General features: G+C 38.5%; 1 protein-coding gene across 1 annotated transcript in view; it reads left to right on the forward strand.

Annotated features, from left to right (window-relative positions):
- The window catches only part of FAH (fumarylacetoacetate hydrolase), a 61,101-nt gene that overhangs the window by 17,986 nt on the left and 20,740 nt on the right, over positions 1-22,375 (forward strand). Inside the window, exons 3-9 of the mRNA XM_003755503.4 lie at positions 737-858; positions 1,388-1,437; positions 15,071-15,161; positions 18,827-18,924; positions 19,060-19,112; positions 19,507-19,606; positions 19,909-20,039. Coding sequence (XP_003755551.1) covers positions 737-858; positions 1,388-1,437; positions 15,071-15,161; positions 18,827-18,924; positions 19,060-19,112; positions 19,507-19,606; positions 19,909-20,039 — 645 coding nt within the window. The remainder of the gene's footprint in view (positions 1-736; positions 859-1,387; positions 1,438-15,070; positions 15,162-18,826; positions 18,925-19,059; positions 19,113-19,506; positions 19,607-19,908; positions 20,040-22,375) is intronic.

Raw genomic sequence — 22,375 nt, forward strand, 5'->3', positions numbered from 1 at the left:
ATTTGATAAATTCTCTGTCTCTGTCTTTCTCTTTCTCTATCCTTCCCCCTTTTCTCCCCCCCATTCTCCATCCTTTCCACCCTTCCCCTTTCTTCTTTCTTCTTTTCTTTTTCTTCTTTTTCTTCTTCTTTTCTTCTTTTTCTTCTTCTTTTTTCTTCTATCCCCTTTTCTCCTCTCTCTTTCACTCTTGCTCCTCTTTGATTCCTTCCTATTTTCCCCTACACCCCATAATTTGCAGTTCCCATCTCTTTGACTTTGTTCACACCATTAATCTTCACGTCCAGTCTGCTCTTAATCAATTCATGCAGTCTTGAGACTAGTCAAACATTCTCCAAGAAACTTTTCTCTACTTTCTTTCAGATCCCTCTTCTGCTCATTATTTCTCTAGCATTTTTATGTTTTATGTAGTTTATATTATCATAGTCAATGTGATTTATAGGTCATCTTGCAATTCGCTAGTTCCATGTCAGTCTTACTCTCTAGTTCCCTTTTTATTTAGGATTATTCTTCCTCCTTCCCTTCCTTCACTTGTTTGTTCATTTGTTCCTTCTTTCCTCCTTCCTACTTTCCTTCCTTCCTTCCTCTTTGTCTCTTTTCTTTCTCCTTGTTTCTAGGAATCAGTACGAGAGATATTTGTTGTTAGTATTGCTCTCTCAAGTATATTAGAAACCCCAATTATAGTATAAAAACCCCCTAGATTTTTATGTACATTACTTTCTCCTTGTTTTGATTTTAGCCAACTCTTAATAGATTCATGGGCTTGGGTTATGCTGCTTGGAAGGAAGCAAGAGTGTACCTGCAGAACCTACTTTCATCTGCAAAAGCAACTTTGCGAGATGATGCAACTCTACGGAAACGGTGAGGTGTACACTAGGGGGAGGTGTTCAGGCAGCACAGGGAATGGATGGTGTTTTAATTGGAGAACCTAGAGGAACTAGCTTCATCTTATAAAGTTGCCCAAGTTTTCTTTCCTTTGCTTGTTGGGATTTCATTGACATTGAGAGAACTGTAATATAGAAGAGTGCTGCTATAACTCAAATTGATCCTGTGCCCTTCTAGCTGCTCACATCATTTGACAGGAGTAGTCCATTCATTACTCATCATCAGTGCCTCTAGATAGAGGGCAAGTGATTCTTGACCTGTTTCAAAGATGAAGGAACTAAGCAACGGAGGCAAGAGATTACATTTTCCTGGAGTGTTACTTTAGGACTTAGCTCTTAAACATGATTTCATTTCATCCAAAGTTCAGTCTTGTTTCCTGATCCAGCAGGTACCTGCTTCTGCCTAATGCTCTGAATGGGAACAGGATGACCTGGACTTAGTTTTCAGATCCCATCTAATGAGGGGTTTCAAAACTGTGCTTGAGCCTTTTGATTTTGTATTTCAGTGCATTCATACCCCAGGCCTCTGCCACAATGCACTTGCCGGCCACCATTGGTAAGTATTGACTTCTTTTTCTTTTTTTTTTTAACTAAAAATATTGTTTCATGTATGTAGAGCAAAGAAATTACTGGCCAGGCAAAAGGTCATCCTCATCAACCCATGGTTTTCTGGAATTATGAGTATGGGTGCCTAAAGAAAATGAAAACAAGAAACTATAGGAATCCTTTTCCTCTGTTTTTGTTATTTAACATTCTTTTACTTCACTACTTCAGAAGACCTATGATTGTGTCATTGTGTATACATTTAGTTACACCTAAGATGACAGACCTGCAGACAGCCTATGCTCATCCTGTTTGAGCTTGAGTTCTGTTGATACAGATTCTTTTTTTTTTTTCTTTTTTTTGCAGAGGCAACTGTGACTTGCTCAGAGTCACACAGCTAGGAAGTGTCAAGTATCTGAGATCAGATTTGAACTCAGGTCCTCCTGACTTCAGGGGTGGTGCTCTATCCACTGCACCACCTAGCTGCCGCCATATAGGTTCTTTTTTTAAAAAATAAAACTAATTTTATTTTTTATTCCAAATGTAAATATCAAAAAGGGCATCATTTCCATCCACGCAGCAGAAGAAAAAAAGAAAGTTGCTTTTGCAAGTGTCTATTTCCATTTCATATTACTTGATTTTTTAAAACAGATGTAATATATTCTTCATCTCACTTCCAAAACTGACCTGCATTTCTACACTTGTTTCTGAACTTCCTTCTGGTCTCTTTTTTATTTAAAAAAAAATGTTTCTATGGCCTCTTTTTTGTATCACCACTGCTTTTTTAGTCTCTACTTAAAGTTATTGTGAAGTTACTTTCTTCCTCTAGACTGGAACTTGGGAGACATCTGTAGCTATAATAATTTTTATACTGGAGAGGCCTCCTTTGTTTTATTTCTTCCCCTGACTTTAGTTCCTATATAGATACATTTTACGAGGACCTGACTCCAACTTTTGCTGCCTTTGTGGTCAGCACTACCCCTGAACTACCTAGGTCCTGTAGATCTTTGGGATTTGGAGGATTTGTCTCCATATGTCTCAGAACATAGTGAGAGGTTTCTATGAGATCTTTAGTGCTTGTGTGGCCCAAAAGATTGGGACTTTTTAATCACCCTTAGGATTTCTTGGGGGAAATCCTCCACTCTTGCTCCCTTTGAACACAGAGCTTAGTAAGCTAATCCTGAAGATGCATGATAGAGCTGAGAGGTTGTCTGGAACTTAGACTCAGTTTTGAAAACCCACCATCATGACTACTCTGAGACATAGGAGTAAGTCTTTTGTGAAGGATTTCCTACTCTCACCACATCACTTTTACAAATTGTACTGGAAACAAAATTCTCTACTCTTGGTGACTCCATCATCAAGAAAGGCAAAGCTTTCAAGTAAGAAAATGCAACTCAAGTTCATGCTGACTCTGTCCTCCACTGTGAACTGAGTAGACATAGGAAATAAGCAATAGGGACTATATCTATAATTTAATTGGTTTCAGGAGGTCTATAGTAAGAAAGCTCCCTCTTCCAATGCAGGTTGGCACCTTCTCTGCAACTTATAGTCTTAAAAAGAATTACCTCAAACATTGAGCTGTTAAGTGGCTTCCCTAGGTTCACATAGCCAGCTTGTGTCTTCCCATCTCCAGGATAGCTCACTATCCACTCTGCTACATCATTCATGTGACTACAGAAAGAACTATTAGCTGAAAGCAGAGCATAGTTAGGGTAGGGGAGTCTACCACCTCTTGAAACAAGTACCTCATTTTTGTACAGCTCTCATTGTTAGGATGTTTTTCTTAACTCCAAGCCTAATTTCGTTTTCCTGAAACTTCCATTTATCATTCCTTGCTCTACCTACAGATCCCAAATAAAACAGTTCTCATTCTTGGTCCACATTATAGTTGCTCAAATACTTGAACATAGCTTTCATTACACCCTGTCACCCTTTACTCCAGTCTTTGTTTTCTCATGGCAAAACACTCCCAGTTCCTTCTACCAGTATTCCTAGGTCATACTCCTTTACCATACTGGTGGACCTCCTTTGTACATTCCAATTTGTTAGTGTCCCTAAAACATAGTTTCTAGAATAGTATTCCAAATAAGATCTGTTGAGAAAAGAGAATACAAAGGGATTATGATCTCCTAGAAATGTTGTGAGGTTCAAATGAAGTAATGAATGTAAGCACTTTGTAAAACCTTAAAGTGTGCTATATTAATAGACAGTATTTATTAAGTACCTACTATGTATCAGGCACTGTGCTAAGTGATGGGGATATAAAAAGAGGCAAAATATAGCTATGAAGGAACTTATAATTATTTTTATTACTATTAGGAGGAGTCCTCTAATTTGGTGATGACTTCATTCACTGAAACTTCTATTGCAATTCTGCTGAATTCAAGCAGTGTTCGTGAAAAATACTGGGGTATGCTGATAAATATTTAAGGATTCAATTGGAGAAGGGCAGGAATATACATATATATAGTTCTTTAATCTTTATTATTAGCACTTTCTTAAATCTAGACAATAAATAAGGCCCTGATTTGTAGATTGCTGAATTCTGTGATGTAAATATTCATACTGAAAATTTAACAGTGTGGTCTTAGATATTTGATAATGCTGTAAACTGTGTCCCTTTCAATCTTTGGGGGGAGAAGTGTTGGAAAGGAATCTTTGGGGGAAGGGTGTTCCTGAGTCTCAAATCCTGGGAGGGGCACACCTTTCCCAGACAACACCCTTCCCAAAAATAAATAATCTTAATTCAATTGGAAATCTCAGCCTGGGGTGTAGTCATCTGTTGAGTGGCTCAAACTGCTCTCCAGCTCCAGGCCAACATTGGCCCTATATAACCAGGGGGGTTGTCAACCCATCTTTGCAGAAATCCTAACAGGATTTTGCCCACTGATGAAGTAAACCCATCTTTGCAAAACCATCCTTATAGGTTTCTTTGCCCATTAAGAAAGCTGTCTTCTTAGTGCAAATAAATCCCCTTCCTGCCACAGACTTTGGGTTTGCAAATTCTTTCACAAGGAATCTGCAACATTCACCAGAGGAGATCTCTTACCCTCAATTCTCGCACCTCTTTATTTGGTGGCCCGGTAAGGGGATCCATGAGAGTCTGGCCGAGGTAAAGCCTTTTTTTTCTGGTTGTCTATTCTATAACTAGAACACCCAAAAATTCCCAGGAAAATTTGGGTTGTTGGAACTTCACACTTGAGCAGAATTCTCTCAGGGATGCATGAAATGGGAATTCCTGTGTTTTCTGACAAAAAGTCCCCTTAATCAGGGAGCATTTTGTCATCTCTCCCTCTCTAGGGACGCCTAAGAAAAGGATGAAGAGCTATAGAATCGGGGAAATCTAAGGCTTGTGGCAAAATGGGACAATCTATCTGTCTCTGTCCCTAAGGAATCTTCCTTAGGGAGTCTCTTAAAAAACAGAGGCAAATTCGGCTTAAAAGATCTTGAAACTAAAAAGCTTAAATTAAAACAGAACTTTAGGATGCTGCTTAAATTTGCTAGAGGGAAAAAAAAACTCCCTCCTTTCTGCTCTTCTAGGGACACAGGATTCCTCTTTTGCACTCCTATGCAGTCCTTATCAGGAGGCTTCTGAAGCCCTTCCAGAATAGGACCTTATGTCTGACAATATTTATTTAACTCTATCCCCCTCACCTGAACCAAATCCTGAGACTTCCCAACCCCAACTCCTCAATCCCTCTGATACAAGGAGTGGTGTAATGCTGGAGAAACTGAGGCTGGAGAGAGATTAGAGAGTTTTTTAAATATTTTATTAATTGGAAAGTATAATTGACTGGATAGGACTCTTGTCTCAAATTATCCAGTCAGAGAGAAATAAAGATATACTGGGACCAAGGAATCCATGTTGGTCCCAGGGCTGGAGGAGACTGTCATCTCAAAGAATCCAATGTCCAGTAGCCAGCAGTCAGCCTCCAGCCTCCAGCAATGAATGGGAGAACCCCAACTTCTTAAATACCTTTTCTCTAAACAAAGGAAGGGGTAAGAAGCGTGGGAAAACTTCTGTCAGGATGGGAGGAGGCCATAAATTCTAAAAAACCCAGAGACAGGATGTGTGAATACACAGGAATAAAGATATCAGTGAGGTATCTTGGAATATTTTAGAGGGATAGTGTAAATTCTTGAGGACAGAAAGAGTCAAAGGTCTACTTTCTTGTTTATCTTGCTTGCATTAACAATTTACAACCCTAGAGCAAATAGTCCTCAGTCTTAATGGACCAGAGGGGAAGTTTTACAGCTGAGGGGATTGAGACAGAACAGTTAAAGAAACTGAGACAAGGGAAACAAGTGCAGGGAAACTGAGTCAGGACAGTTAAAGAGAACTGTGGCATAACATTCCACACTCTCTCTCCTAAATATTCAAACCTTTGAATATTAGCATCTTCCTCTAGATACCCAGGAGGTCTTAGCACCATAATTTTGACCAACCCAAAATAAACTAGAAAAATGTAAGGACTCATATGGTAAGAGCAAGTCTCTCCCTGATAACCCCAGAGTTAACAGCTGTACAAAGGCTCCCTCGTTGCAAGCATGTCAGGTCCTCTACAGTTCTGGAGCACTATCTCAGCCAGAGAATTCAGTTTGAGATGGACAGTTAGGTCTGTGGTCATTTGTGCACTTAACTAGCAGCAGGGCCCAAGGGCAACCCACTCCAGGGGAGAAGGGTAAGGCTTGGAGTAGCTTCCCCTGTCCCGGCCCAGAAGAATAAACAGGGCTTTAGAAAGGACCACATTTCTGAGCATATTATGCACAGTTAGACCATCAAGGCAGGCAAACTCCAAACTTTTTAGGTGCCTGATATCAAACCACAAGGTCCTTTGAAATTCTGAAATACTAATTAATAAATTGATGTTACAGGACTGGAAAAACAGATCAGAGAGACTGCCAGTCCCAAGATAGGTATCAAATTTCTAAAACTTTTCTAACCATAATAATCCCCAAAATTGAGTCTGCCATGGCAATTCCAACAAAATAAAGGATTCTAAAGCTAAAGCATCCAAATTCAATCTGAACTAGTGAGATAGGGAGTGGGGCAGAAATGCCTAAGGGAAAGGTTCCCAATCTTTCAGGTATTTTGAAAAAAATAAATACCAGTTTCCCCAATGTTCTATCTCTTCCCCCCCCTTTTTTTTCTCACAGTAAATTCACAACTTGAAACAATTATCAAATCCAAGTAGATGTTACATAAGTGAACATTATACATACAAATCATTTTTCTTTTAAAATACCCAATATATAGAAAAATATCCCAAATTGCATATTGTCCATAACAGAAACATTTCCAAACGGACAAAGAAAAAACTATTATGGTCAGAGGCCCTTTAAATAACCCCAGGATGACCCAATACAATCAATTTAAACTTACACAGAATACCCAATTCCACATAAAAGAATTCAAGAAGTTTCTTAAAAATAGCAATTAAACTTTTAGAAATATTCATACCAAAGTATGGATCACATTTATGACCATATTCCTTAACCAAGAAAACCTTTATGTATCAAGAAACAAATATTCAATCAATTAACCTAAAAGTAAGCATGTCCTCAAAAATCAAGTTTGCTGCACTGGCCGTAATCAGATAAGAAAAAAACTGCAGGAACACACTGGGGTGGGGGTGGGGGTGAGGAGAGGAGAGGACCGGACGGGACCACATGGCCACCCTTCCCCACTCCAGCCCCCTAGGAAAAAACTTCCCTCAGGTTCCCCACTCAATTTCCTACATGGGGATCCTTTTCAAGATTTAGCCCATCAGTTTCCCAACATCAGGTTTCTTCCCAAATCCACCCATTTCCAACTTTCTCTTTCTCCCTAGCTACATACTTGAACAATCTCCTCAAAGAACTTTCCTATTCAGATGCTCCTTTGGTAAAGTAACAGAAGGCAGTGGGGGTGGGTGGCTCCCTCCCTCGCCTCTTCACCTACTCCCAAAAGTCTTTCTTTCACCCAAAACCATGCAAACCTTTAATTGCCCTATAATCAGTCCTTCCTAAATCACCTGCATTCCTCTTTCCTTTTTCCTTCAAAAACCTGTAAGATTCACACTATAGCTCAAATATATATTGAATAACCCAAACTTCCACAAAATCCACATATGTCCAGCAGAGCTGGATTTAAAGTATAACTTATGTTAACAAATAACTCAATATATTTCAGAAGGTAACAAACTGAATCAAATTAATACAGCTGTTTTTAAAAGTTTTTTTTTTCTTTTTTTCTCTTTTCTGCCACATTTCTTCTCACAGCAATTAGCATCTTATCTCCAGAGCTTTTTGTTGCCCAGGCCAGGCTAAGCTTGAATTTTATTGCTCTTTACTCTAGCAGACTTTTCCTTACTTACAAATTAATATATCAGGTTAAAAAAGTTTAAAATCACAAGCAAATTTTCAAATAACCAATTCCCAAATTCCTTAATCATTGTTCTTAAAACTTAACTAAGCTCTTAAATCAGCAAACAGACTAGGGGCTGTTTCCAGGACCTCTGCTCCCAGAGAGAGAAGTTTGTTTCACCTTGAATTCCCTTTTTCAACCAACAAAACAGACAGATAAATCACACAGAACATAGAACACACAGTTACAACATTAAACAAACATATAACACATACCCAGAGGATATTTTCCAACATCCCAGAAAATACCCATCTCAGAACTTTTAAACCTGTCGGTGTTTATTCTGAGACACCAGGTTGCTAGCAACAGACCAGAACAGAACCAGAATAACCAGAACCAGATGGTACCCCAAAAGGTACCTAGACAGACTTACTCTCCCAAATGCCAAATCGATTTCGTTGTCACTGTAGGCCAGACTGAGGCTGAAGAACTGCTTCCTTTTCCCTGAGGCTCTGGAGGTATCCAGATCTTTTCCTAAGGAAAAGACCCAGATCCTGAGCCTCCTCAAGCCTAGGTGGAGACCGAGAGGTCTCTAATCTCTAATCCAGGTCTCAGTTTCTGTCATCTCGGTGGGACTTCCAAAATGTAATGCTGGAGAAACTGAGGCAGGAGAGAGATTAGAGAGCTTTTTTAATATTTTATTAATTGGAGAGCATAATTGACTGGACAGGACTCTCGTCTCAAATTATCCAGTCAGATAGAGATAAAGATATACTGGGACCAAGGAATCCATGTTGGCCCCAAGGTTGGGGAGACTGTCATCTCAAAGAATCCAATGTCCAGTAGACAGCAGTCAGCCTCCAGCCTCCAGCAATGAATGGGAGAACCCCAACTTATTAAATACCTTTTCTCTAAACAAAGGAAGGGGTAAGAAGCGCAGGAAAACTTTTGTCAGGATGGGGAGAGGCCATAAACCCTAAAAACCCAGAGACAGGATGTGTGAATACACAGGAATAAAGATATCAGTGAGGTATCTTGGAATATTTTAGAGGGACAGTGTAAATTCTTGAGGACAAAAAGAGTCAAAGGTCTACTCTCGTTTATCTTGCTTGCATTAACAATTTACAACCCTAGAGCAAATAGTCCTCAGTCTTAATGGGCCAGAGTGGGAGTTTTACAGTTTAGGGGATTGAGACAAAACAGTTAAAGAAACTGAGATAAGGGAAACTAGTGCAGGGAAACTGAGTCAGGACAGTACAAGAGAACTGTGGCATAACAGTGGGACCCCTTTTTCTTCTCCTCAGAATACTGATTTTAACCTCTACCACCTGGGAGAAGCAGCAGACTCTCAGGTCAGACACTCAGAACAGAGGTGCCTTTTTCAATGTCAAATCTCTCTTGGACTAAGGAAAAATCTGGCCATTACTGTGAAGACTCCACCAAGTTTATTGAGGGGTCTAAGGCTAATGCCCTTCAATTTGATCTTTCCTGGGGAGACGTTAATATTAAACGATCTGCCCCAGATATATGGAGGAAACTGCAGAAGCCAGCTTTGAGCCCTCAGATTTCTCCCCCTCAGCTGCTAGAAACAGCTGTTGGAGTCTTTAATGATAGGGATCAAACTGCAGCAGAGGAAAAAGACAAGATATGGAGAACAGTCCCTACTTTTGGCTGCTGACATTTCCAGGAACCATAGAGGTTTCAACCAGGAGGGGCACTGGAGGATAGACTGCCTATAGGGGACAAACTGCCCTCCCCCTTTCCCCCTCCCCCCACCCGCAATGTCCTGCCCTCTGGCAGGAGTCGGGGCTTGGTTAAGCACCCCCTTGCTCCACCACAACAGTCCAACACCCCGATGTAGCTGGTAAGACCATTGAATTTCTTTTTGCTATGGGGACTTCTCCTCCCTTCAGGAACTCTAGTCTCACTTACCCCTCATAGAATGGAGATTTCAGGAGAACTTAGAACTATTTTGAGACTTTTATTCTGCCTTGCCAGTTTGGTGTCCTGTTATTTAAATACTCGTTTCTTATTATTCCCTCTTATCCTGCTCCTTTATTGGGGTGTGATTTAATAGTGAAATTGGGGACCCGATTTTCTCTTCTCAGATCTCTGAGTGACCTTTTCGTGCTTTTTTCAATACTTTCCCATATTCCCTCCGAAATCTGGGAGAAAATAGTCTTCTGTCTGGGATCAAGGGATTCCTGGGAGGGCCAGTTACTCCACCCCAGCCTTAGTTAAGCTGTGGACCCTGGTGTATTTCCCCATAAAGGTCAATACCCAATAAAGTCAGAGGCTAGGGAGGGGTTGCAACCTTTGATGGAGAAATTTCTTAAGTATCCACGTCTAGTTCCCTGCTAGTCTCCTTGCCACACTCCAGTTCTTTCTGTTAGAAAACTCAATGGGGAGTGTCACATGGTGCAGGACCTCAGGGCAATTAATGAATCAGTCATTCCTAGTCACCCCATTGTGCCTAATCCTTATACCATTCTTACTCAGATCCCAGGGAACACAAAATGGTTCTCTATCCTAGACCTTGAAGAGGCTTTCTTTTGTATACCTGTGCATAAAGACTCACATTTTCCCTTTGCTTTTGAATGGGCGAAGCCAGGGGGAACTAACTAACTTGGACAGTTCTTCCCCAAGGCTTCCAATAGCCCACACATATTTGGACAGGCACTGGCTAAAGATTTAAGGGAATTGGAGCTGTTTTAACGGCAATCTCATCCAGTATCTGGATGATATTTTAAACCTTAGTCATAACAGAGAGGAGTCCCCAAATGCAGCCAGGAAAACCCTAAATTTTCTAGCTTCAAGGGGCTACAGGGTCTCCTTACCCAAAGCCCACATTTCCTGCTAGTCTGTCAAATATTTGGGCCACAATCTCACCCCCACTTCTCGCTCTCTAACCAAGGAAAGGAAACAGACCATTTTAGGCCTTCTAGACCCTGCCTCAAAGGAGCAGCTATGTACGTTCCTGGGCATGACTGGTTTCTGCAAAATCTGGATTCCTAATTTTGGGATTATTGCCAAGCCTCTCTATGAGTCTATTCAAGGCCCTGATAATCTTCCTCTTGAATGGAGACCTGATCAGGCCGAGGCTTTTAAAACCCTTAAGGCCCTTCCTGACTTAGAAAGGCCTTTCACCCTGTATGGGGATGAAAAGCGAAGTCAGGCTTTGGGGTCTTAACTCAGGCTCTGAGACCTGACCCCAGACCAGTCGCCTACTTCTCAAAGAAACCGGACTCAGTTTCCCTAGGATGGCCCTCCTGCTTCATAGTGGTAGCTGCCACGGCTCTTTTAATTGAAGAAGTCTCAAAACTACCTTTGGGACATCCATTAGAGGTTTTAATCCCCCACTGGGTTCAGAGCATTCTGGAAGCCAAAGGGCATCAGTGGCTTGCTAGTGGGAGGCTTAGTAGATATCAAGCTCTCCTGCTAGAATTAGAGCTAACTCCAGTACACCTTCAATTCATCTCCCTTTTCTTGAAAGTTAAGGCTCTCTGATGTTTGTCACTCTTGATCATACTAGGTTTTGCGGCTAATTCATTGATCTTGTAGTCATTAAAACCCTTAAAAAAATTTTTTTTGGACTGTTGTCTGTCTATACTTCCCCCATGTTATAACTGGGAAATTTCCTTTTTTTGGTACCCAAATGCAAGACTTTACATGTATCCCTTTTGAATTTCATGTTATTATATTCAGTACAATACAATTCAGAACAATACAGGATTTTTTTGGATCCTGACTCTCATCCATTGTGTTAAGTTGTCCTTCTCAGCTTTGTGTCATATGCAGTTTTGCTGAGCACACTATACATTATACAAGTCTTTGATAAAATTGGTGACTAGCCCAGGGCCAGATTTCAGGGCTACCATATTGGAAACTTGGCATTTAACCTTTGACGTTTTAGAATCAGACTATCTTGCCCCATCACTTTGGGCAGCTAGGTGGCATTGTAAATAGAGTGCTGGACCTGGAGTCAGAAAGACTTCCTGAATCCAAATCTGGCTTCAGACACTTAGTAGCTGTGTAAGCCTGGGGAAGTCCCTTAAGCCTGCTTGCCTCAGTTTCCCTTTGTAAAATGAGCTAGAGAAGCAAACTCCTCCAGTATCTGAATGGGGTCATACAGATTTGGATGTAACTAATTGAATAAACAAACATCTAACCCTTATAGAATTATATCTGATAGTATTATCCGCTAATCCTTATATTTCCATTTTTTTGTTTCCACCGGAATATTATGAGTTAGTGTATTAAAAGCTTTCCTTAAGTCTAGGAAAACTATATCCTCATTCTCTTATTGATTATTAATATTCTCTAATTTCAGATCTTTCTCCGATGACTTACATTTGGTTAGTGAATTAGTGAATTAGGTCTTTCCTGGTTGTCCTTAGAGCACTTTGACCTACATTAAATTGATGTGTTCAAGGTAGCAATTCCTAATTCTAAATGATGAGATTGATGTGAGGTAAACTGTATCCCCTTTAATCTTTGGGGGGAGAAGGGTTAGAAAGGAATCAGATGTAGGCACCCAATGTTGGGACTCCAAATGTTGGAGTTTGGTCACGTGAATGATCACAATGTTCATTCTCTTTGGCAAAAAAGTAGGTTTATTTGTGAGAAGATGAATGAAGAGATATGAGACACTGGGAATGGTAAATGTGAAATAGAGTTGGAGAGATCATGTAGTTAGCAAGGAAAGAGGTTTTAATAATTAATAATGGAAAGGACAAGTTTCCTTGTGGAACTTGTAATTAAACTCCATGAGGTGGGAGTCTGCTTTTAATTGGCAGGTAGAATCCATGAATGAGTTTACTCTTGTTCCAGTCCATATAGTAGTGCTCTCAGACTCCCTCATTTTGTCACTAGGAAGTTTTTGCTGCATATCCCCCATCACTTTTATATGGAATTATAAATAATTTGCAAGGTTTTGTTTCTGACCCTTACCTCTACCAGGCTGCTCTTGATATAGGTCTGCTTAGTAAGGTCTTAAACAAATTGGACTCTCGCAGTTTTATGTAGTGAGTGGATTTCCACACATGTGGTCAGCTTTTGAACTATGCTGCAGCCTTGAACTGTACATGAACAGGAATTCTTATTTCTAACTTTGTTGTTATTTAATGATTCTGGATGTGTCTGACTCTTTATGATCCTTTTTGGGGGCTTTCTTGGCAAAGATATTGGAGTGGCTGCCTATTTCCTTCTCCAGTTCATTTGCAGATGAGAAAATTGAGGCAAATAGGGTAAAATGATTTGCCCAGGGTCACACAGCTGGTGTCTTGAGGCCAAATTTGAACTCAGATCCCCCTGACTCCCGGCTCTGTCATCTGCACCTGTATCCATCACTACCCCACTTTATTTCTAACTTAATCTAAATTTGTAGGGGTGGATGGGAGTCCATCTCAGCCTGTACTTTTTTTTTTGGCAAAATATGCAAACATTTCAAACAAATGCTATTGAAGGGAATGTTCCAGATTATAAATGTCATACAGAAATCTGACTTTGTTTTGTTAACTTTGTAGCATACTGTTGGCAAAGCAAGGACTCCCTATCAAGGTGATTGGCTTATTTTTGTCAAAGAAGCCAAACCTCATGACTTTGAGGCAAACTCTGGATTCTCTAGGCTTGTGTCACTTAATATATTTGGCCTTTCCAAAGAAGCAGGAAGTTGAATTGAAAAAAGGTTGACCCAAGATGACTAAATTACAATCATTCCTAATTAGTTTCTCCTCCCTCTGAACTAGAGGGAGTATGTATAATAATCATCTTGCCTGGGAACATGCAATTAGCACCCATTTCCTCTATCTTTTGGAAGTTTCTTTATCCTTGACTTTTCCTAATTTCTGTAATGACTGATCTGAACTACTTTTATTTTTCCCCCTTTTTGTCTGATATCCTATTACTTGCTTGCCAGGTGACATTGGGCAAATATTTTTTCTTGAGCTATTTGAGGGCATAAATTGTCTCAACTGTTAAGTGAAGATGGTCTTATTTATATTCTTAAATGTAGGGGGCAGGAGATCTTTCTCATTTTTGATTTGTATAATTTAATGATTCTGTAAAAATAGGATATTTTTCAAAGAAGACAATTTATGCTTTGGGAATCCCTTTCTCTTCACGATTTAGTTTCAGAAAAAAACTTGTATCTTTTTCAAACTCACAACAATGTGCTAACTCTATTCCTATATCAATTTATTTTTCCTTTTCAAAAGAGAGGTAATTTACCCCATCTGTAAGTCTCTGAGTATATTTGTTTATTTTTACTTTATGACATATCCCTAACAGTCTGTGCTAGGTGTGCATACTTAAAGTGTGCAAAAGAGCACGATGAGATGAGATGTGTATGCATATATGCAAATATTACAAACACATATATCACTTTAAACTATAAGATTATATATACAACTTTAACATCATCTCAATTCCTAATAGACCCCTAAACTATTAAACTAAAATATAAGGTCTCATCTTCTAGGTTACTTCTTAATTTGAAGACTATATAATCTCTTGGCTTTTCTTCTCATGCTAATCAGTTCAGCAAGCAAGACTTTCAGGTTAGAAAGAATGTGACAGTGTCACCTAGTGTAGGAATCCTCTTTATGATACACCTGAAAGGTGAGCTATCCTAAAGTCTCTGCTTGACCATTTTCAGTGATGGGGAACCCCTTCACCATTTTCATTTTCTTATGATTTTACCCAATCTGCTTTTTTCAGAAGAAACACAAGAGGGCAGCAGAGAAATTGAATAAATTCAGACCTTGCCAAAAGTTGAGAACTTGACCCAAGAAGAACTTGACCATAGGATTCTGGCTCTAGAACTGGACAGAAGTCTATCTAGACAGGCCCTCTCATTTTACATATGAGGAAATTGAGACCTTTGGAGGTTAAGTGACTTGACCAATGTCACTTAGGTAATAGATTTCAGAGATCATATTTGAAATTATATCTCTGCCTCAGGAGTCAGGATGTTTTTCCCCATTCTATATTTAGGTAAATGATGAAATGAGCTACCAACTTGGTGAATTTACAAAGGACATTTGCCTAAAACTGGGAATCTTATTTCACAAAATAGCTAAACATTTTGATGTTGTCTGGTCTCTGTTTCCTTGAGAGTATTGACTATTTGTTCTTACTAAGTTTGTATTATTGAATAAGTAACTCCTGTTTAAAAATAAAAAATTTGTGTATCTTTTTCCATGACTTCTTCTCCCACCAGTCCTTGGAGAGGTGTGCAGTTGTCTCTTAGCTTTAACAGCTTTATCATTAATTGGGATTTTTTTCTCTCCATTCTTAGGAGACTACACTGATTTTTATTCTTCTCGTCAACATGCTACCAATATTGGAATCATGTTCAGAGGGAAAGAAAATGCTTTGATGCCTAACTGGTTTGTATAGTTCTTAGTTTTTTTTTTTATAATTGTATAATGGACCTTTCTGTTTTTAGTGGTACTTTTCTCAGGAGAGCTAAAAATTCCCACAGAATCAAAAAGAGAGAAAATTTTTAAAAGTTCCATAGTGATTTATGATTTTTTTTTTCAGCATGAAAAAATAAAGTACTTTGGGGAAAGGGGAGTTACTTGAACTCTGCGGGCAGAATTTGCCAATTTTTCATACTTAGAATTTCCAAACTAGAAATAATCTTTTGCATGTATAGGGTTATCATATTATAGCCTTATCAGAGTGCTCTCCCATCCATTATCTCCTTTAGTCTCTGCAACAGCCCTGTGGGGTATGTGGAAAGGGCACTAATGATCATCTGTATCCTAGAGGTGATCAATTTGAAGGCTCAAAACTTGCCCAAGGTTACAGTTGATGTCAGTGAGGTTGGAATGGGAACTCAGGCCACATGACATCAAGTGACCCTTCTCCCAGGCACAAGGTCCTTCACCTCTCCTGCCCTTAGATACTTCATCTATAAAATGAGATTGCAGTAGATAAACAATGTCAAACAGGAGGCCTAAGCAGCATTGACTGTCATAGTCCAGAACAATCAGATTGAAATACAACTGGGAAATATATAACAAAATAAATAAAAATACAATAGAGCAGAGATAATGTTAATATATGATTTTCAAGGCTAAGTCACCTAAGGGGATCCTTATATTATGGCTTAGTGTGCCCCATTTCTATTTGGGCTTGACACCACTGCTGTAGATGATCTCCTAAGATCTTTTTAAACCCTAAATCCTATGACTCTAAATGAAAATATTTCAGATCAGTCAGTACAGAAATGGGGAAGATCAGGGATCAGTTACTGAGACAACGGGAGAAAGAAGAGAAAAAGAAATCATAGAATGTTTGAGCTAGAAAGTACATTAACACTTCCTGTCTGTGTGACTCTGGGCTAGTCATTTGACCCCAATTGCCTTACAAAAAGAAAAAGAACAAAATCAGGAAGGAACCTTAAAAGTCATTTAGTTCAGTTTCTTCCTTTTATAGTTGAGGAAACAGGCCAAGAAAGGTATTTACTTGCTCAAGATCACCTAAGGAGGCAAGTAGCAGAATTAAGATTTGAACTCAGGTTTTCTAGTACTATGCTGCCAGTTAGAAAACTTAGAAGTCATCTAGTCCAACTAATACAGAAACCAAGATTCAGAGAGGTTTAAGAGACTTGGTAGGCCATATATATAGGCAGATATAATGCCTTAAAAATATTTGCTATTTGCTATTTTGTTTTTAAAGTTAGTATTTTTTAAAGCAAAATTTACTTTTTTTTTAAATTAAAATTCTTTTTTAGTTTCTTTAAAATATCCTTTGTGGTTGAATATTAAGTAAGTGTTCACCTTGGAAAGAGAATAAAATACAATTCTTTGGTTGTCATACTAATAAAATATGTTGTTCAAACCTGTTGTCACAGGCATCTGTCATGGCTGGGCCAGGACTAGACCCTCACATATCTTTTAACTATCAGAGCAGAACTCTTTTCTGATCTTACCTGGTACGATAGAAACTCTCTAGAAAGCAGTACTCCAGATTTGGACATTTTGCAGTGTTCTAGCCATACAGCACAGGGATGCAAAAGAATCTTATCTCTGCTTGCTTTTTTTGGGGTGGGGGGGGGCGAGGGGAAGGGCAGTGAAGGTGAAGATGGATTAAAAGTAGCTACTGCTGGATCTTGAATATTGACCTTAATGATTCAGAATTTAAATGGCTGATAATTGTGATTCTATTTTCCACATCCCTCCCCATCCCAACTGCCAACAGCTTTCTTTTTCTTTCAAAGTTATTTTTTCTTTCATTTAAAAAAATTCTATTTTCTTTCTCTCCCACATCTCCTCCACCTCAACTCCAGTTGAAAAATCAAAAGCAAAGCAAAGTTCTTATAACAAATTGGCATAGTCAAGCAAAATAGATCCCCACATTGGCTTCTTCAGAGTGCCCTTGTCAAGGTTGGCTCAAGGATGATCTCTTCCACTTCCCCACCCCCAGCCTCCTAACTCCCTAAGACTTAATGAACTACTAGCAGGTAGTAGTGAAGAGGAAAAAACAAAGGAAGAGCCTATATATCTATATCTGTATCTAGATAGATAGATAGATACAGAGACAGATACATATATATATATATGTGTGTGTATATATATATATATACACACACACACATACAAACAAGTTTGATTACCAGCCTCAAAAAAAAAAATGTAGTGTTAATTTTATGAGACATTATTGTGTGAGAATTATGACCATCTGTTCTCTGTCTCTTCTGGGTAGAAGAACAAATGGGCATATTGGAAAGTCTGAGCCAAGGGGAGGATGTAGAATTTCCTTCCCTGAGGATCTTTAAGGAGAGATGTACAACTGATTTATCAGGCTTTACAGAAGAACCTGGGATGATTTGTCTTAATCTTAGGATCATGATCCTCGAGGTCTTCTTGTCCAACTCCTTCATTTTCTCTTGGTCTAACTCTAATTCTGTTCTTTTTGGATCCTTGTAATCCATTGTACTTATGTCAGTTTTTTTAAAAAATGAATAATCCTTTTCTTCTTTTACAACATAACTAATGTAGAAATATATTTCCTGTGATTGTACACGTGTAACCTATATCAGATTTTCATTTTGAGGAGAGGAGAGGGAAGAGAGGGAGGAAGAAAAATGTTAGAACTAAAATATCTCATAAAAGTGAATATTGAAAATTCTTTTTACATGTAATTGGAAAAAATAAAATACTATTAAGCAGGAAAAATGAATAATCCTTATGTTTTCTTATTTTTTATTTTAAATGTTATATCTTTTTTGTTTTTATATCACCTTCATTTGCCTTCTTCTACCTTAATCCCAAATCCCAATGAAGAATAAGAAAAATAAAAAATAAAATAAAAACAACAATTCAATAGAATTTAACAATTAACAAGCATTCATTAAAAAAAACTTTCTCAAGACAGAATATTATAGTAAGCATTGGAGATATACAGTAAAAATAAATACAATTCTTTCAAGTTCATATTCTAATGATGGAGTCAATATATAGCACAATACTTACGTCCATTCAAAATGCATAGCCTATACAAGGTAAGCTGAAAGGGGAAGGTGTGAGCAGCTTGAAGAACCAGAAAAGGTCTCTTGCTGAGTCTGAAAGAAAGCTGCGCCTTCTAAAAGGTCAAAGTGAGAATGGAAAGCCTGGGGACCACCAGCTCAAACATGCATAAACAGAGATGAATGCCTAAAGATGTAGGTCTAAGCACTATCTACATAGAGATGATCATTGAATCTATGGGAACTTATTTTTCTCTCAGTGGGAGAGTGTAGAATATAGAAAGAAAAATTATCAACATTTTGAATGAATCAAGCTGGGTGGGTGCAGTGCCGTGTACGTAGTCTTACTTTTCTGCAAACAAGGGAAGCAGGATATGTCTTTTTTTTTTTTAACCCCAAAATAATTTTCCAATATGTCGTCTTCCCTTCCCCAAACACTATCAAATCTTTCTTTGTACAAAGAAAAACCAGATCAAAACCCCACTCCAAATTGGCCCCAAAGGGGACTTGCCCCACATTCCAATGTGAAATACTGGTTATTACTCTCGAGCATCGTTTCACACGTTTCATTTGAACCAGGCTGCACTTGCCAGTGGGATATCATGGCCGAGCCTCCTCTGTTGTGGTGTCAGGAACACCGATCCGAAGACCTGTGGGACAGCTGTGCCCTGATGAAAGTAAGTTCCCTGATTGTCACTCTAAATAGATTTGCCAGTGGCACAGCTATGTGGATGCCATTAAGTGTGGTAGTTCTTTCCAAGAGGATCATATAAATAACAGCAAACTCTTTTGCTTGTCTCTTAATTTCCCAGCCAAGCCTCCGGTACATGGTGTTTCCAAACTTTTGGACTTTGAGTTGGAAATGGTAAGAGACATATACAATTCCTGATAGTTTCTTATGTACATGACCTAGAGCCCATTATTACTCTGGAGAAAAGACCCTTCCAAGAATCCTACTAATATTTTATCCCTGGTGGTAGGCACCTTGACATTTTCCATATATATATATACACACACATATTTAGTCTGAAAACAGAATCTCTTTGAGTTTATAATTTGATTCTAAAAATGTTTTATGATTTGTTAGATCAATGGATTTTAGTCACTTGAATGTTGATGATTTTGTGGATTTTTCTACAGTTTATATAGACATTGGATTAGAATTGATCAACATGTTCTTTTCTTATTGCCATAGCTAATTAGTGATATCCAAACCCCAGCTTCTCAATTTTGACTGATATTTTCCTCTTCTATATCAGGCATTCTTTGTAGGTCCTGGAAATAAACTCGGAGAGCCAATTCCCATTAACAAAGCCCATGAGCATATTTTTGGAATGGTCCTCATGAACGACTGGAGCGGTAATATACCTGACTGTTAAAACAACTGTGAGAGAGCCAGTATCCCTCTAAAAAATCAGTTGAGATTGTGATCATTATTTAGAGTTACTTAGGAAAATCATTATAGAGTATTTTCATTTATTATCATTATCTTATTACTAAGTTCTAATGAAATTGAAATATTTAAGGCATTAGTATAATTAATGATAGTTAATGATACTATTTAGTATCTATGAGTTTCCCTTCAAATAGCAATAAATCTTTTATTATTTTTTAACCTTACCTTGGAGGAAGTTTCAGAGATCTTGTTTTCCCAATTACAGCTCGGGATATTCAGAAATGGGAATACATTCCTCTGGGGCCATTCCTTGGGAAGAGCTTTGGAACAACCATCTCCCCATGGGTGGTGCCCATGGAAGCACTCATGCCCTTCACATTGCCAAATCCAGTTCAGGTAAGCACCTGGTGAAAGGGACTCTTTTCACTGGTATGTTCCAGTGGGGGAAGAATTATCTTTTCCCCTATTTTTTTCCTGGATCACTTTATAGGGAAGTACAGTATGTAATCATATGCTATAATGAAAAAACAAATCCAATGAAGTTTACCCAAAAATAAAAAAAAAACAAAAACATTTTTTTTCATTAATATATATGTATTTTGGTTTTGGAATGTGGTTGAATTGGATCATAACAAGTTTTACTCATCTGGTGTTGAAAGACAGGGACTGTTTTTAAAATGTTTAAAATATATATAAATTCCATATGGTAGCCATTTAAGGATATGGGAGAATGAAATACTCAGGCCCAAGCTTAAAGAAATAACATCGGTTGCAGCAAGTAATCAATGACAAAACAACTCTTTCTGATGGGAGCATCCTTTTCTGACATTTCAGTGTTTTGGGGCCCCAAACAATGCATTAAAGGTTTAACCTCAGATTAACCCATTGTGTTTCCAGTCATTTCTACTTTTACTCCATGTATGTATGTAGTGGCAGTGGAGGTGGTAAAGAAGGGAACGAGAGGAAGTCCTTTATTCTTAAGAGGTCCCCTTACTTTTTGTCTGATCTTTTTCTGATACTGAAGAAGCAAGTCTCTTTCTGCCTTCAGATTTAGCCTAGATATAAATCCAAGCAATCCACTGGTATTCTGAATTGTAATACTTTCTTTTCTCTGTTCCTCTCTCCATCTCTGTGTGTATTTCTGTATTTGTCTTTCTCTCTGTGTGTCTCTCTCTGTCTCTCTCATAAATCTCCCTGACATGACTTCTTATTCTTTTCTGCGCCCACAGCCTGTGGGTGGTATCTGGGCATTGCTCCATTTTTCTTTTGTATTCTGGCTTTTTGGTATCAGAGGCCCCTTTGAATGTAGAATTATCTTGATATCTCATCCAATTTCTCCAAAAGCTTCCTTTTACTCATCACCTACTTTCCCCCTTTTTCACCACCTCCAAAAATGCACCTGGGCCTCCTATGTGTTTTCTCAGCACAAATTTCTTTACTTTTTTTTATTTTGGGCCTGGGTCTTGGTTTCAGTGACATGAGGAACTTCCAGTATGAACTTCCTTTGCCAATGCAGGTCAACAACTATTTAATCTTAGAGAGTTACCTGGAAGCACTGAGAATGTGAGGGATTTATTTGCCCATGGTCAGTCAGTGTGTGTCCAAGCTGAGATTTGAATCGATTTTTCCTGACAGCAAGGCTGGTTCTCTGGTTACCACATTCCCACTACCTCTCTGTACAGATGCTATCAAATCTAGTAACATTCACTTATATTTCTATATTTCATTGGTATGGATATTCCCTCAATTAATGCTTATTGCCTCCTTCTCTGCCTTAGAAGGCTATTGTCCTTATTTCCATGACTGAAGAATCCATCCCCAGTTTGATGATGGACTTCTCAGAATCCATTAGTCGGCTCATGGGAGATACACCTGAAGCCTTTGTAGTTTGGTAGCATCTTCCAAAGCCTGGGTCTTCAGAGCTAGGAGTCACATTTATGCTACAGCAAGCCATCAGAGCAAGGCCTGAGTACGAAATGAGCCCCGTCTTTGAAGAAATTAACTCTGGCTGTGGGAAAAGGAGATGTAGCCTAGATTCGCAGCAGAAAGGGGATGAGGGAAGAGATGAGGGAGACAATTACTCCTGTAATTTAAGGAGGAGGAGATGTAAGAGACAGGCACCTTCTCCATTACAGGATTCTTAGAATTTGCCTAAAGACCGAGCATGCTTTGGGACATGCTGCTAATATGTTTCAGAGGCAAGATTCTTCTGAACTTTCATATTTCAAAGAACAAGAATAGCTCCTATTTATATAATGTTTAAAGATTTATAAAGTGCTTTTTTCACCTCTATTCAAATAGGCTATTAGAGTAACACATCACCAGCCATCTATTTTTATTTACATACTTTTTTTTTTACTAAATATTTTACTGAATAAATACATATTTTACTGACTAAATGCAAATGGGGTAGCTAGATGATGCAATGGGTAGAGCACTGATCCTGAAGCCAGAAAGATCTGAGTTCAAATCCCTCTTGAGACACTTGACACTTATTAGTTATGTAACCCAATTTCCTTACCAAAAAAACAAACAAAAAAAAAACCCTAAATAAATAAATAACACAATTCCTGTCATATAGTAAGATTTTAAAAATTCTTCTTGACTTGATGTACTTATGGAAGGAACAAAAAAAGTACTTATTAAGCTTCTATTATGTCCTAGGTACTGTGTGCTAAGGGCTTTACAAGTATTATATCATTTGATCCTTACAACAATCTTGGGAGATAAAT

Source organism: Sarcophilus harrisii, chromosome 2 (assembly GCF_902635505.1).
Source record: "Sarcophilus harrisii chromosome 2, mSarHar1.11, whole genome shotgun sequence".
Lineage (NCBI taxonomy): Eukaryota > Metazoa > Chordata > Mammalia > Dasyuromorphia > Dasyuridae > Sarcophilus > Sarcophilus harrisii.